This window comes from Prionailurus viverrinus, chromosome E3 (assembly GCF_022837055.1).
Source record: "Prionailurus viverrinus isolate Anna chromosome E3, UM_Priviv_1.0, whole genome shotgun sequence".
Classification (NCBI taxonomy): domain Eukaryota; kingdom Metazoa; phylum Chordata; class Mammalia; order Carnivora; family Felidae; genus Prionailurus; species Prionailurus viverrinus.
The window spans coordinates 4068956-4081155 of NC_062576.1; the positions used below are offsets into that span (position 1 = coordinate 4068956).

Consider the following 12200-nt stretch of genomic DNA (forward strand, 5'->3'; position numbering starts at 1 on the left):
CCCACATCAGGCTCTGAGTGCAAAGTCTGCTGGGGATTCTGTCTCTCCCTCTCTCTCTGCCCCTACCCCATGCTCGCTCACTCTCTCTCTCTCTGTCTTTCAAAGTAAATAAACTTAAATATTTTAATAAAATCTCTTAAAAATTACTTTTTAAAAGAGTGAATAAATAAGCTAGTTTAAAATTAAACTTACGTTGGGGCACCTGGGTGGCTCAGTCAGTTAAGCATCCGACCTCAGCTCTGGTCATGATCTCTGGGCTCTTGGGTTCGAGCCCTGCGTTAGGCTCAGTATTGACAGGTCAGAGCTGGAGCCTGCTTCAGATTCTCTCTCTCTCTTTCTCTCTCTCTCTGCCCTTCCCGTGCTTGTGCTCTCTCTCTCTCTCTCTCTGCCCTTGCCCTGCTTGTGCTCTCTCTCTCTCTCTCAAAACTAAACATTGAAAAAAAACCCAGGGTGAAGCTGGTTATTTTTTGCACGTAACAGTCTTAATCTAAGCTGACACAGCAGCTCCAAGCTCTTTTCCATTATGTTGTCCTGTTACCCGATGTCCATTTATTTTATGGCCCATTATGGCTGCTGCAGCTCCTGCCATCACACTGGCATTGTGGCCAAGGGGAAAGAAAGAAGTGGCGACACTATTCCTCTTCAGGGCCTAAGTCTTCACATCCCACTGACCAGCACGGTCCCTTGGTTGCAGGAGAGGCAGAGAAGTGTGCACAGCTGTCCAGCTAGTTCACCGTAAGAGCAAGAGAGGACGTGTGTCCAGGGGACTGGCTGTCGCTGTCATAGTCCGCCTTTTGACCACCCACATGCTTGTGTCCCTTCTTCCAACATGAAAACACTCATCCCTATCGTTACAGGAGGCAACCCCAAGCCCCCCTCGGTGACTGCAGCCCGTAAAATCCAGGATCTCTGGTGACAAGCGCATCCCTCTGTCAGGGCGCTCCAGGTGGTCCTGCTGCAATGCTGAGCCCAGCAGAAGCAGGGGCAGGTGATCCCAGCTCTTACTTGGGAAAGAGAAGAGCAGGAAACCCACTCACTGGTCACGGACGTTCTCCAAGCCTGTGCCCCACAGGGCCCATCCCTCCATCTGCTTCTGGAAGGATCTCTGCCCACCAGCCTCCCTGGCCTCGTCTGCAGCGGGCCCTGGAGCTGATGCGCTTCCTAGTGGCCCGTCCCACCTGATGCAGGGCGGGGTGGGAAGGTCACACCTTGCCGGCCGGGTTTGTGCCTTGTTGGGCTGCAGTTTCCACAGAAGCCCGGTAGGCGCCCCGGCTGCTTGCTCAGGGTCCTGTCCGCGTCCAGGAACCACGGCAGGGGTCTCCGGTGCCAGGTGTCATCCTGGAAAATGGGTCTTTCAGTTACTGGTATCAGGCGTGGGGCTGTCTGCTCCATCCCGGGGCCCCCGAAGCTCGAGGCTCAGCAGCCTGGTTCCCCATTCTCTAGCCCGGTGAGAAAGCCTGGGCCCTTCCCAGTGCTGCAGCCCGTACGTTGGGCGTCCCCGTGGACACCGACACTGCACATCCCCACATGTCCGGTCACGGTGGCAGGCTCCGTCGCACGGGGCCCGCTGTCCGCTGCCGCGGGGGAAGGTGCACGGCCTCCAGCTTCTGACATTCGTGTCCTCACTTCCTGCTGGTGAAACAGCGCCTGTGTTTGGAATTAAACTTGGGGCCGTCCCCAGCTGCCTTGCAGCAAGCTCTGGCTTCTGTGATGGCCGGGAAGCAAGGTGTGGTTCGAAGGCCGCGGTCTGTGTTGTGGGATCCGGAGCCTTCCTCCCCGTAGCTTCCTGAAAGGGCTTCTCTGAGGAGTGGGTCTTGTCCAGATGTGAACCTCCCGGCCTGAACCACCAGTTTCCTTTGTCTTTTCGGGAGGTGACTTCCTGTCTCATCCAGCCTTACTTCCCAAGATTTATTTTCTGTGTACGTCTGGTTGTCCAGGAGGTGCCTTTTGGGGCCCTCAGCCCTTGGGCAGCTGGGAGACACAGGTGGTCTGCCTTCCCCTCTGCTCCTCAGTTATCTGCTTCCTCTGGGCCCCCCAGTTGTCTGGTCCCTGGCTTCCTGTTGCAGATGCTTCCCAGATGTCTGTCCTTCCCTGTCCGCGCTTAGAGCGAGGTGCTCACGCTGACCGCTGACCACTGCCGCGAGTGCCGGGTTGGTCGGCTGGCAGGTTCCTTGTCCGATGGGCTTCACGAGGGCCACAGACGCCGGGTCTGCCCCCTGTGCCATCCGCTGGGGGATGTGAGAAAGGTTGGGGGTGCCCTGTTTGGCGTGCAGAATTTCAGTCATTCATTTTCAGCGTGGGATGTCCTTGCCTGCTCGTTGTGAGATGCCCAGGAGTGTTTCTGTGGGTCACCCTCTCTGTGGGGACGCGGTGGGGCGAGAGGCGGGCCCTGGGGAGTGGGGGCAGTAACAGCTCTGGAGATGAAATCTCTGTTGCCTTTAAAAAAATTTAAAAAAAAACCTTTTCTGGAAGCTTTCGCCTGTACTTCCCTCTCTGATTATTTCTTGGGTCTAAAATGAAGACCATGGTACTTATATTTGTATCGGTAAGGATTAAATGAGCCATTTTTATCTGCAACAATTTCCTGGCTGTTAGGGCAGGCAGTGGGATTCCCACTTAAGGCCCAAGCGGAAGTGAGGGTAAGGCAGCGCCCCGGGCCCCCCAAATCACTTAGGCTCATTCGAGCTTGAGCAGCAGCAGAGCCAGACTTCCGTGCTGTGATCTTTGACCTGATGCTGAATAGGGCCGCTTCCGGGGAACCAAGGCCTCACCCAGGAGCCTTTGGCGTCCAGATGGCCCCAGGACCTTTGCAAGCCTGGGGCAGACCCCAAGCATGAGGGCTTGAGGGCAAGAACGTTTTTTCAGAAGAGCTCAAATGAGATACAATTCACATAGCACGCAACTAACCCACTTAAATTGTCCAGTTCAGTGGTTTTTAGTCTGGTGAGCAGCTCCTGCCATAATCAATACCACCCCTGCAAGCTGGCTCCCCCGCCCCACCCCTCCCCCCAGCCCTAGGCCGCCACCCACCCACTTTGTCTCTGTCCATCAGGACAAGGACGCTATGCGGAGATCTGAGGGGCTGGCCCTCCCAGGTAGGCGCTTCCCTGGCAGAGCTGTGCTGCAGGCCGGGGCGGTGATTTCTAGTGAGTTCTAGACACACAGGCTTACCTGCAGTCGGGGTCCCGGGCACTGAAGGCAGGTGTGCAGCTTATGGTTGGGGTGAGACCTAAATGGAAACAGCTTCAAGAGAATAGCTTTAATTACAAAACATGCTCATTAAAACTCCAACTAGGGCCCTAACCCAGAATGAAAGTTTTGTAGGGAGAGAAGTAATTGGCGAACCCGGGAGCACCCTGGGGAGATGTCTGTTTAAAATCATGTAGCTTCCTGGTGTTTCTCCCAGGTAGGATACAGTCTGCCTCGGGATGATTTTTGGAAGAGTGAGTCAGGAGCTGCTTTTGAAATAGCTGTTACAGCAAATAATATGAAAATGTTTATTGTTAAACCCTAATTGGAAATGACTCTTCCAGTAGGAAACTGCCCTGTTTGAATCAGTTCTGGATGGTGTTCGATTTCGCTACGAATTTGCTGACCGAAATCCCTGGCCCACGAAATGTTGTGTTTTGTTTTACTGAGAAGTCCACCCGTGTGCGTGTTGTTATCTGGAATCTTTGGTTTTTGAACTGGAAAGTGCCTAAGAGATCATCTCTTCTGTTCGAAGCGTCCGCTTTTGTTAGCCAAGAACACCGAACGCCGTAGAGGTTAGGGCACTGAGCTCCCTGGAGGTGAGGTGAGGCCCTAAATCACCCTCTTCCTTCGCGTTGGCCCCCTGCGTGTCAGCCCACCACCTCTCCTGCACCGGACCGGAAGCGGTGCCCTCCCTGGGCGCCTCCATCACCTGCTGAGACTCGCCCTCTGGTCCTGCAGTGATGTAGCCCCGGGCCAGACCCTCCCGCCCGGAGCCTGGCTTTTCCCCGGAGCCTGGCTTTCCTGTTCCGGGTCCAGGGATCCCGCACCCCCAGCTCTTGTGTTCACCCGAAGCCCTGTTTCTGACATCGCCCCCTGCCTTGTGACCTCTGTCATGGGCCAAAGCCACATCCTCCCTCTGGCTGCCTGGACGACTCTAGTACACTCTGATCTCGCTCTGATCTCCTGTTAGCGTGGGGGCTTTCGCAGCGCGGGGCACGGAACTCCGTCCGCGCGCCCTGCTGGCGGGTGGCAGCCCCTCGCTGTGAGGATGTGCAGCTGCCGAAGGAAGGGACAGGAGAGGACGGAGAAGCTGTCTGCAAACGTTCCTCATCATCGCTTCCGTTGCCAACCCTGCAGGACAGGGGTGTGCGCGTGTGGAGCCCTCGGCCACGTCCCCGGTTCCAGCTCCTTCCTCCCCCCTCTGTTTCGGGGACGGCGGCCCACCCTCGGGCATGAGCCGGGAAGGATGTGGGCTCTGTGCCCTCAGAAGCCGACAGGCCTCCAGGTCTGGAGACACCACGGACCTCATCGTCATAGAAAAATGCGTGACGTACCTTCCTGGCCAAAATACCGACGAAGGAAACGTCTGTTGGGTTGTGGGAGAGCTAAGGGACGTGGAAGCGACATCAAACGGTTCAAACCGTGGCTTTTGCAAGCAGAAGATTACAGAATATTTTGAAATGGCCGCGGGTGGCCTTAGGCAGAACCGCGGGGGCGATGCTGACGTGACGGGACAGACCGCCCCCACCCCCACCCTGACGTGCTGGCGTTTAGACCGCATCCCCCACAATCAGCCCGGGAGCAGGAAACCGCGTCAGAATCCCCTCGTTCTGGTTTTAGGTTCGGAAATACAGACCTGGCGCCTGTGGGTCAGAGCCTTGGGAGTCTGCGGCCTGGCTGCGGGGTCTCCCCCCCTTGGCCGAGACTCCCAGCCCCTGCGCTCAGGTGTCTCTGGAAGAATGGGTCCTGGCCGGTCAGGCCGGTTTGCTGCCGGTCTCCCCGTGAGGCGCAGGCAGCTTGGCCGTCGGAGCAGATGCCTGCCTACGTCGCTGAGTCGTTTCACGAGAAGCCGTCCTCCCGCTGCAAGGCTCAGGAGTACCTGTGGGCTCACAGCGGGCCCGTTCGCGGCCTCGCGTGGTCTCAGGACCTATGTTGACCTGTTCTTAAATCTCACTTTTTAAAAACTACTTGACTGAGAGGAAAAGGGGGCGTTGGCCGCGTCCATGGCAGTTTGGAGGTGTATTTGCTGGGTAAACACCGGTACCGAGTCGGAAGTACGGCAGGAGGGGGCCAGCAGCCGGCTGGCGGTGGCCCGGCACCATTGCCCCCGGGGCGACCCTGACCCGCGCCCGAGCTGTGATTCGCTTGGCGCGACGGGAGCGCCTTTCTGAGACTGTGGCGCGTGCGTCGGGGGTGGGAGCTCACGTGTGCCGCCTCCAGCCCCCCCGCCACACCCCCCGCTTTTCCCAAAGAGCCTTTTGTAAGCCGTTGCCACCGGCGAGACTGCCACGGGGGTGTGCGGGCAGCCTGCTCTCCTTTGGCCCTTTGGGTCTTCGCTTCTGTTTGTGACTTGTTGAGGGTCCGTCCGTCTAGAAGGCAGAGGGCGCTCTGGATGAGTGATGTCTGGATTTTAAAGGCAGACGTTTCTCGGAAGGAGGCCACCCTGGGTTCCTGTGACACACACGCGCGCGGGCGCACGCGGGGTTTGACTGGGATGCGCGAGGCTGGGTTTGCTTGCGCGCAGTCACCTGCCCGCAGGAGAACCAGGGCCCAAAGTCCGGCCCACGGTCCCGTTTCTCCGTGAGGCTCCCGCCAGCCTGGGGAGGGGGCCCTGCCTCTTCTGTCACGCTTCGTAGCGTCTCGCAGCCGCAGCGTGGGCGTCTGTGTGTCAGCTCGCCGTGTGAACGGTGACCGTGGCTTGTCAGTTTGCAGACAGGCGTTGTCTGCGAGCCAGTGAACCCCCCTCAGGTCCCCCTGTGGCCATCCCAGGGGAGGGGAGGTGGCTCTGTGTGTCTGAAGCTCTGCTGGGGACCCGTCGGGGTCTGTGTCTCTCTTCACACGTGCAGGGAAAGAAGAACCCGTGTCCGTGACCGCGACAGAAAGAGGATTTCTGGTTCGCTCTGTGAACCCAGAGTGACGGATGGTGGGGGCTCCGTTGCTTGGCGATCCAGAACCCTCCCCCCCCCGACTCTCCGCCCTCCTCCGCATCTCCCGCGCTGACGTGTGCTCCCCCTTCCCTTGCAGGTGCACCCTTCGGTTCCCTAGCACGGCCATCAAGATCCAGTTCACGTCGCTGTACCGTCAGGAGGAGGCCCCGGCGTCTCCCCTCCGGCCCCTCTACCCGCAGATCTCCCCTCTGAAGATTCACATTCCGGAGCCGGATCTCCGCAGCCTGGTCAGCCCCGTCCCTTCCCCGACCGGCACCATCAGGTGAGCGGCCTGCCCTGGCCTGTCCGTGGGCCGTGAGCCCTTGCCACGCGGTCCCCGTCACAGAACCAGGGTCCCTGCACCCTGACAGTCTGTCTGGGAAAGAGCAAGGTGACGCGGGTCACCCAGGTCTCCTACAGCATCCTGTGTCTCTCTGGAAAGCGGGGCGTGGATGGAAATTTTGAAACTATTTTAAGTGCGTCCAAGGGACCTGACTCCTTACAGAACCCTCTGGAGAATTCTCTCGTCTGGTGAGGGAGGAGTCACTGCCTCTTGACTCACTCTTTCAGGCGGCAGCCGTGTGGATGCGGGGCTTGCGTGAAAACAGGCACAGGTGTGAGTTCTTTAAAGACTGAAAACGTTGCGAAGTCGCCTGTGCGTACCAGGATTGGAACTTTGTTTTTCTCAATTTTATTGGTGAGGTTTCAGGATTCTCGTCCTTGGCACGGTGCACAGAGGACCCTCGGGCGGAGGCCGTGGGGGATCATGCACAGAGGGGCGGGTTGGGCTCTCGACTCCCCGTGCCACTCAGGTCCTGCCCTCTGCTGTGTCGTCGCAAAGCCCAGTGGAAGACGTGTCTGAGGGTCACCGTTTAACACAGGTTGAATGAAGTACTTTGCTGCTTCATTGGGGACATTTTCGGCGAAGCTCGCTTTCTTTCTCTTCTTCGCTGCGTGTGTGGCCCCAGGGGTGCAGTGACCCCCGTGTCCTCGGTGCCGTGCCTCGGCTCCCGCACCGGTACCTTCCCCTGCGGCTGCCGCCTTGGTGACTGTGTCAGCCCTGGGAGAGGCAGGTTGTGGCTTCGTCTTGCCGCGAAGATGGTTTTGCTTTCACGGGCCTCCCGGCGGGGTCTCGGATCCTCAGGGGCGCCTCTGAGCCACGCTTTGCAAACCGCCGCGGCACGGGCGGGTGCTCTGCCGTCCCGGCAGCCTTCCCTCACCGCGCAGCCACACTCCGGCGGGCCTGGGTTCTGGAGCCGTGTGCCGCTCGGCCTTCGTGTAAGAATCATGCCCCTCTGGCGCCTTCTGTCTTCCTGCTGGGACGTGTCGGTCGTCAGCTGGGAACCGTTTGCACTGAGCTGGCGTCGAGTGCGTTGCCTGCAGGGCCGGCGAGCAGGTGTGTCTTTCTCTTACAGAGAGGATGGTAGGGGCAGCGTTGAACCTGGCCTGGCCTAGAACCCAAGGCTGGGACCTGAGTTCTGCTTCTGGCCATGTATCCAGTCAGCGGGAGCAGCGGGAGGGGGGAGTCGCTGAGGCCAGATCTGCAGGCTCGGGAGAACCACGTGTGTGTTGGGTCCTGTGTTCAGCTCCGTCCACACCTGCCCCGTCTCAGCCTCGTCCTGCAGCTCTACAAGGAGGCTGCCTCTTCTTCCGCCCCTTCCAGCTTTCTAGGATGGCCCTACGGCCCCCTTCTAAAACCCACCATTGAGCGCGTGATCTCGTTGTTCTTTCAGACAGCTCACTTGAATTTAACCTAGAACGTGGGTTTTTTTCTTTAAAGTTGTTTTATTTTGGGGAGAGAGAGAGAGGGAGAAAGAGAGAAAGTGAGACAGCCAACGGGGGAGGACAGAGGATCCAAAGCGGGCTCTGCGCTGACAGCAGCCAGCCCGATGTGAGGCTTGAACTTTCGGACCATGAGGTCATGACCTGATCCGAAGTCGGACACTTAACTGACTGAGCCCCCCGGGCGCCCCTAGAACGTGAGTTTTATGCTCCCGCTACGAAAACGTTCCTACGCTTGCTCGTATGTGTGTAGTTCATACCGAGATTTGAAAAGGTCATGGGCCGTGAAGTGACGTGGCCACTTTGGGAAACAGACCGGCTCCGCCTCACAACGTACCACGTGACTCGGCGACTCGGTGGAGCGTGAGGTCCGGGCAGACACTGCACACGAGGGCTCAGGGCACCGTGAGTCACAATAGCCCCAACGGGAAGACGACGCAGCTGTCTGTCAGCTACGGAGTGGACAAATTACAGCGAGGAGTGTCCTTACCGCGGAGCGTTACTTGGCCGCAGACAAGGAGCGAAGGACCGATAGGCTGGTATGATGCGGGTGGCCCGTGAAAACAGGCAGATGCAACGTTGGCAGGAGACGTCTGGAACGGACGGATCTGGAGAAAACGGGGGGCTGCCGGGGGCCTGCCACCCGTCCCGGGGGTCCTTTGTGGGGTGACAGAAGTGCTTTGGAATCGGAGAGCGGTGAGGATTGCGCAGCGTGGGAACACACCGCAAACCACTGAATTGTACGCTCCGGACGGGTGAATGACGTCTCCCTGACGCTGATACAGGGACGTAACACGGGCTGACACCTCCACCCAGCTGCCCCTGACGCAGCAGTGGGCACGGCGGCCGAGGGTGTTTGGTGCCCACGCTGCTGGCAGCTGAAGGCTGGTCCCACCGTGGGGTCGGGCCGCGGAGGGCCTTGGGCTTCCGGCAAAACCAGAGCAGGCGGTGGGCGTGGGGTTGTTGATAATCGGTTCATGAGCCAGCCAAATGGATGCTTTCGAAGGAAGAAAAATGTGCTGCTTTGTACCTGGAGGGCTTCAGAAAATAGATGTATTTTCCAGTAGTGTTCCACATGAACGCAGTAGCCACCCGGGGAAGCTGTTCAAACCCGTGCGCTGACTTTGCTTCTGTGTCAGAAGGGAGGTGGTCCCTCCCGGAGCAGTGGAGCGGTTAAGACAGGCTCCTGAGGGGCCGGTCCTGGGCTGGGCCCCAGTGGCTGTGTCCCCACCCCCGAGGAGAGACTGCTTCTCTTTTTCATCTGGCAGGATATTTGGGGGAGAAAGTAGTCACTTTGGGACTGGCCCTCTCCGTTTTTGGCCTATGAACTATCACAGAAAGGATTTCTGTTTACATTCATTTATCTCAGCGCCGCGGAATCCAATGGAGTGTTTAGAAACCTTGGGGCCCTTGTGGTTTTGCTAGCCAAGATCCTGTTCAACTTTGGCCAGTGCCGGGGTGGAGCCTCATGTTTACAAACACCAGCCACCCTTCCCCTCCTCCCTGGGACGCCCCCTCCCTGCAGCTGGGGGGGGGGGGAGGGGGAGGGGACGAGGCTGGGGGCTGTCAGCCTGGGGCCCCGAGTGAGCAGCCGTCACAGCCCCCGTCCCTCCTGACAGCACAGCGGGAGGAGAGGTTCCTCTTCTCCTAGTTTGGTGTGCCTGTGTCCCCGCTCGTGCCATTGGCCTGTGTGCCTGGATCCCCGCCCGCCCGGGCCGCCTGGGGGCCTCTGTTTGGGTTGCTTTCCTCCCTGGACCTGGTTTTCCAGCACCCTGCCCAGCCAGAGCCCCTGTCTCCTCCAGGGTTTTCCGAGTGGAGTGGCGAGAGGCAGTCCCTGTAGGAACGTTCTCGATTCTTGCTAATAAACAGCCCCCGCCCCGCCCTCTGGACCCCGCCTGCCTTCCTTTCTGTTTGGGCTTTTTCTGCTTCCCTCCCCCCCCCCCCCACCCCCCCCCCACCCCCCCCCCACCCCCCCCACCCCCGCTGGCTAGGGGGTGTGGTGCGCCTGTGGTTGGGTTTTTGCTTTGTTTTTGGGCGTTTGTTTGTGTTGTGTGGGGTGGCTTTTTGTGTGTGTGTGTGTGCTGATGTACTCCACCCAGAAAATGAATGAAGCTCTTTGAAATAAATTCTGCTGTCTTCAGCAACATTTTATTGACTTTTTTTTCTGCTTTGCAAAGAAGTGGTGTTTTCAGGAGAAATTGGTTAATCATTTTCTGGGTTTTACAAAGCTAGAGACCAATCTAAAAAAGGCTCTCAGAGTCGAGTTTTGGGGAACGTGCCCACCAGAAGCCAGAGAAAAGGCAGCGCAGGAGGAGAGGGGGCTAGTCTTCGCCGAGAGCCAGCCTCAGGAGCTGTCCCTTTAAGAAGGCGCTTCTTGAACTTTTTCAAGGTCGAGACGGAAACCAGAGCAGTTTGTTTTGTGGAGTCTGGCGGAGTCTAAGCTGCCGCTTTCAGAACGAAACCACCTTTAACCGTGGTCTTCGATCGCCAGTCCGCCTCGTCACTGGATAGAGCTCGGCCGCTCTCCGTCCCCGGGAGAAAGGCAGACTCGGGCCCTTCCTTGGGGTGACGTTTCCTGCGTCAGGGTCACAGTCGGTCACGGCTTGTCGCCACAGCCTTTGCACGTGCTCCGGCACGACCTGCGGATGAGTGTGGCTCTCCACTCAGGCCAGCAGGGATCCTGGCCGGCCGGTCGGGGAGCCCTGTCCTCTGTGGCCCATCTGGAGGCCACTTGACCTCCGAGCACCTGTACCTGTGGACCTCACACCCCCACCTTTCCCTGTCTGAAAACTCCAGGGAAATAAAACTGGTTCATCCACACAGAAAGGTGGGCCCTCCCCGTACTTTATGTTTTCCCTTCTGCCGAAATCCGGGCCAGGGTGTGTTTGGGCTCCAACATGTCGAGAGAAAGTTCTTGTCTTTCCCAGGGTGGCCGTTTCCCGGTTCTCAGGGGGGGCCCTTTGAAGGTTCACGCTTAATCCCGGCCCCAGCCGGCTGTGTGCATAAAGGCTGGCTGTGTGCATAAGGGCCGTGTGCATAAGCGGCCTGCTGTGCTGCTGCTCCCGCGGGCACGTGACCTGGGGACAGGGCCCTGCCCAGGCCTCACACGCGGGGAAGCAGGAAGCGGGAAGGACCTGGAGGCCTGGAGCTGAGGGGGACGTGGGGGTGGCTACCCTGCAAGGTCCGCTCGAACCGGGCCGCCCCTGGGACGTGCACACCTAGTTAAGTCCCGGCCGAGGAGCAACTCAAGCCGGTTCGCTGACTGGGCACCGGGGCAAAACGCACTGCAGAAACCAGGCGGGCCCTTGAAGTCGCCTCCCAGGACTTCACAGTGTTGCGTTTACCTTAATCGCTAAGACAGGTCTCAGAAGCTGGCCTCTGTGGATTTTCTTCGCCGGTTCTTTCGCTTCTTGCAGATTACAGCAATGCCGTGTAAGCGTCACGCGGAGCTCAGACATCTCAGGGAGCGCAGGTTCCCCGCACCGGCGCTCCCAGGACGGGGGCGCGGCGTGCACCTGCGCCAGACGTTCTCATGGGGGCTGCTGTCGGTCGGTCCTCCCCACGAAGGCCCCGTGCGGCCCAGTGTCCTCCGCACGACCTTTTCCCCTCTCGCGCCGGGTCTTGGGAGACTTTCCGCGTCGCCACACCGCAGTGGCCGCACGAGTGTTTTGTGAGTTCCCTCCTGGGCGGCATCCGAGCCCTTTCCGGTGTCCTCCTCTCAGGGGCCGCACCGCGGTGGTCTCGCGTTCCGAGTCATCTGCGCATCTTATGCTGAGGCAGTGAATTTCTCAGATTTGGTTATTTTGTTTAAGGTACGCCGTTCGGGGTGCCTGGGGGGCTCAGTTGGTTGAGCATCTGACTTTTTTTTTTTTTTATGTTTATTCATTTCTGAGAGGGTGGGGGAGGGTGGGGCAGAGGGATGGAACCCCAAGCAGGCTCCACACTGTCGGCACGGAGTCTGATGCAGGACTCGAACTCGTGAACCGGAGCCGAAGTCAGACGCTTCTCTGACTGAGTCGTCCAGTGCCCCGGTTGAGCATCTGACTCTTGATTTCAGCTCAGGTCATGATCCCAGGGTCGTGAGATCGAGCCCCACGTCAGGCCCCGTGCTGAGCGTGGAACCTGCCTAAGATTCCCTCTCTGCCTCTCTCTGCTCCTCTCCTGCTTGAGTGCACACCATCTCTCTCTCTAAAAAAAAAAGTGAAATAAAATAGGCTCTTTAAGAGTCACGAGCCACAAGATTTTAAGAACAGTAATGAAAACAGGAACTGTTACCGACGCTCACGCCAGGCGTCTGAG

The 12200-nt window shown here is 58.6% G+C and overlaps 1 protein-coding gene across 1 annotated transcript in view; it reads left to right on the top strand.

Annotated features, from left to right (window-relative positions):
• FOXK1 (forkhead box K1) overlaps positions 1-12200 on the top strand; it is a 63315-nt gene that overhangs the window by 40760 nt on the left and 10355 nt on the right. Inside the window, exon 2 of the mRNA XM_047838973.1 lies at positions 6217-6402. Coding sequence (XP_047694929.1) covers positions 6217-6402 — 186 coding nt within the window. The remainder of the gene's footprint in view (positions 1-6216; positions 6403-12200) is intronic.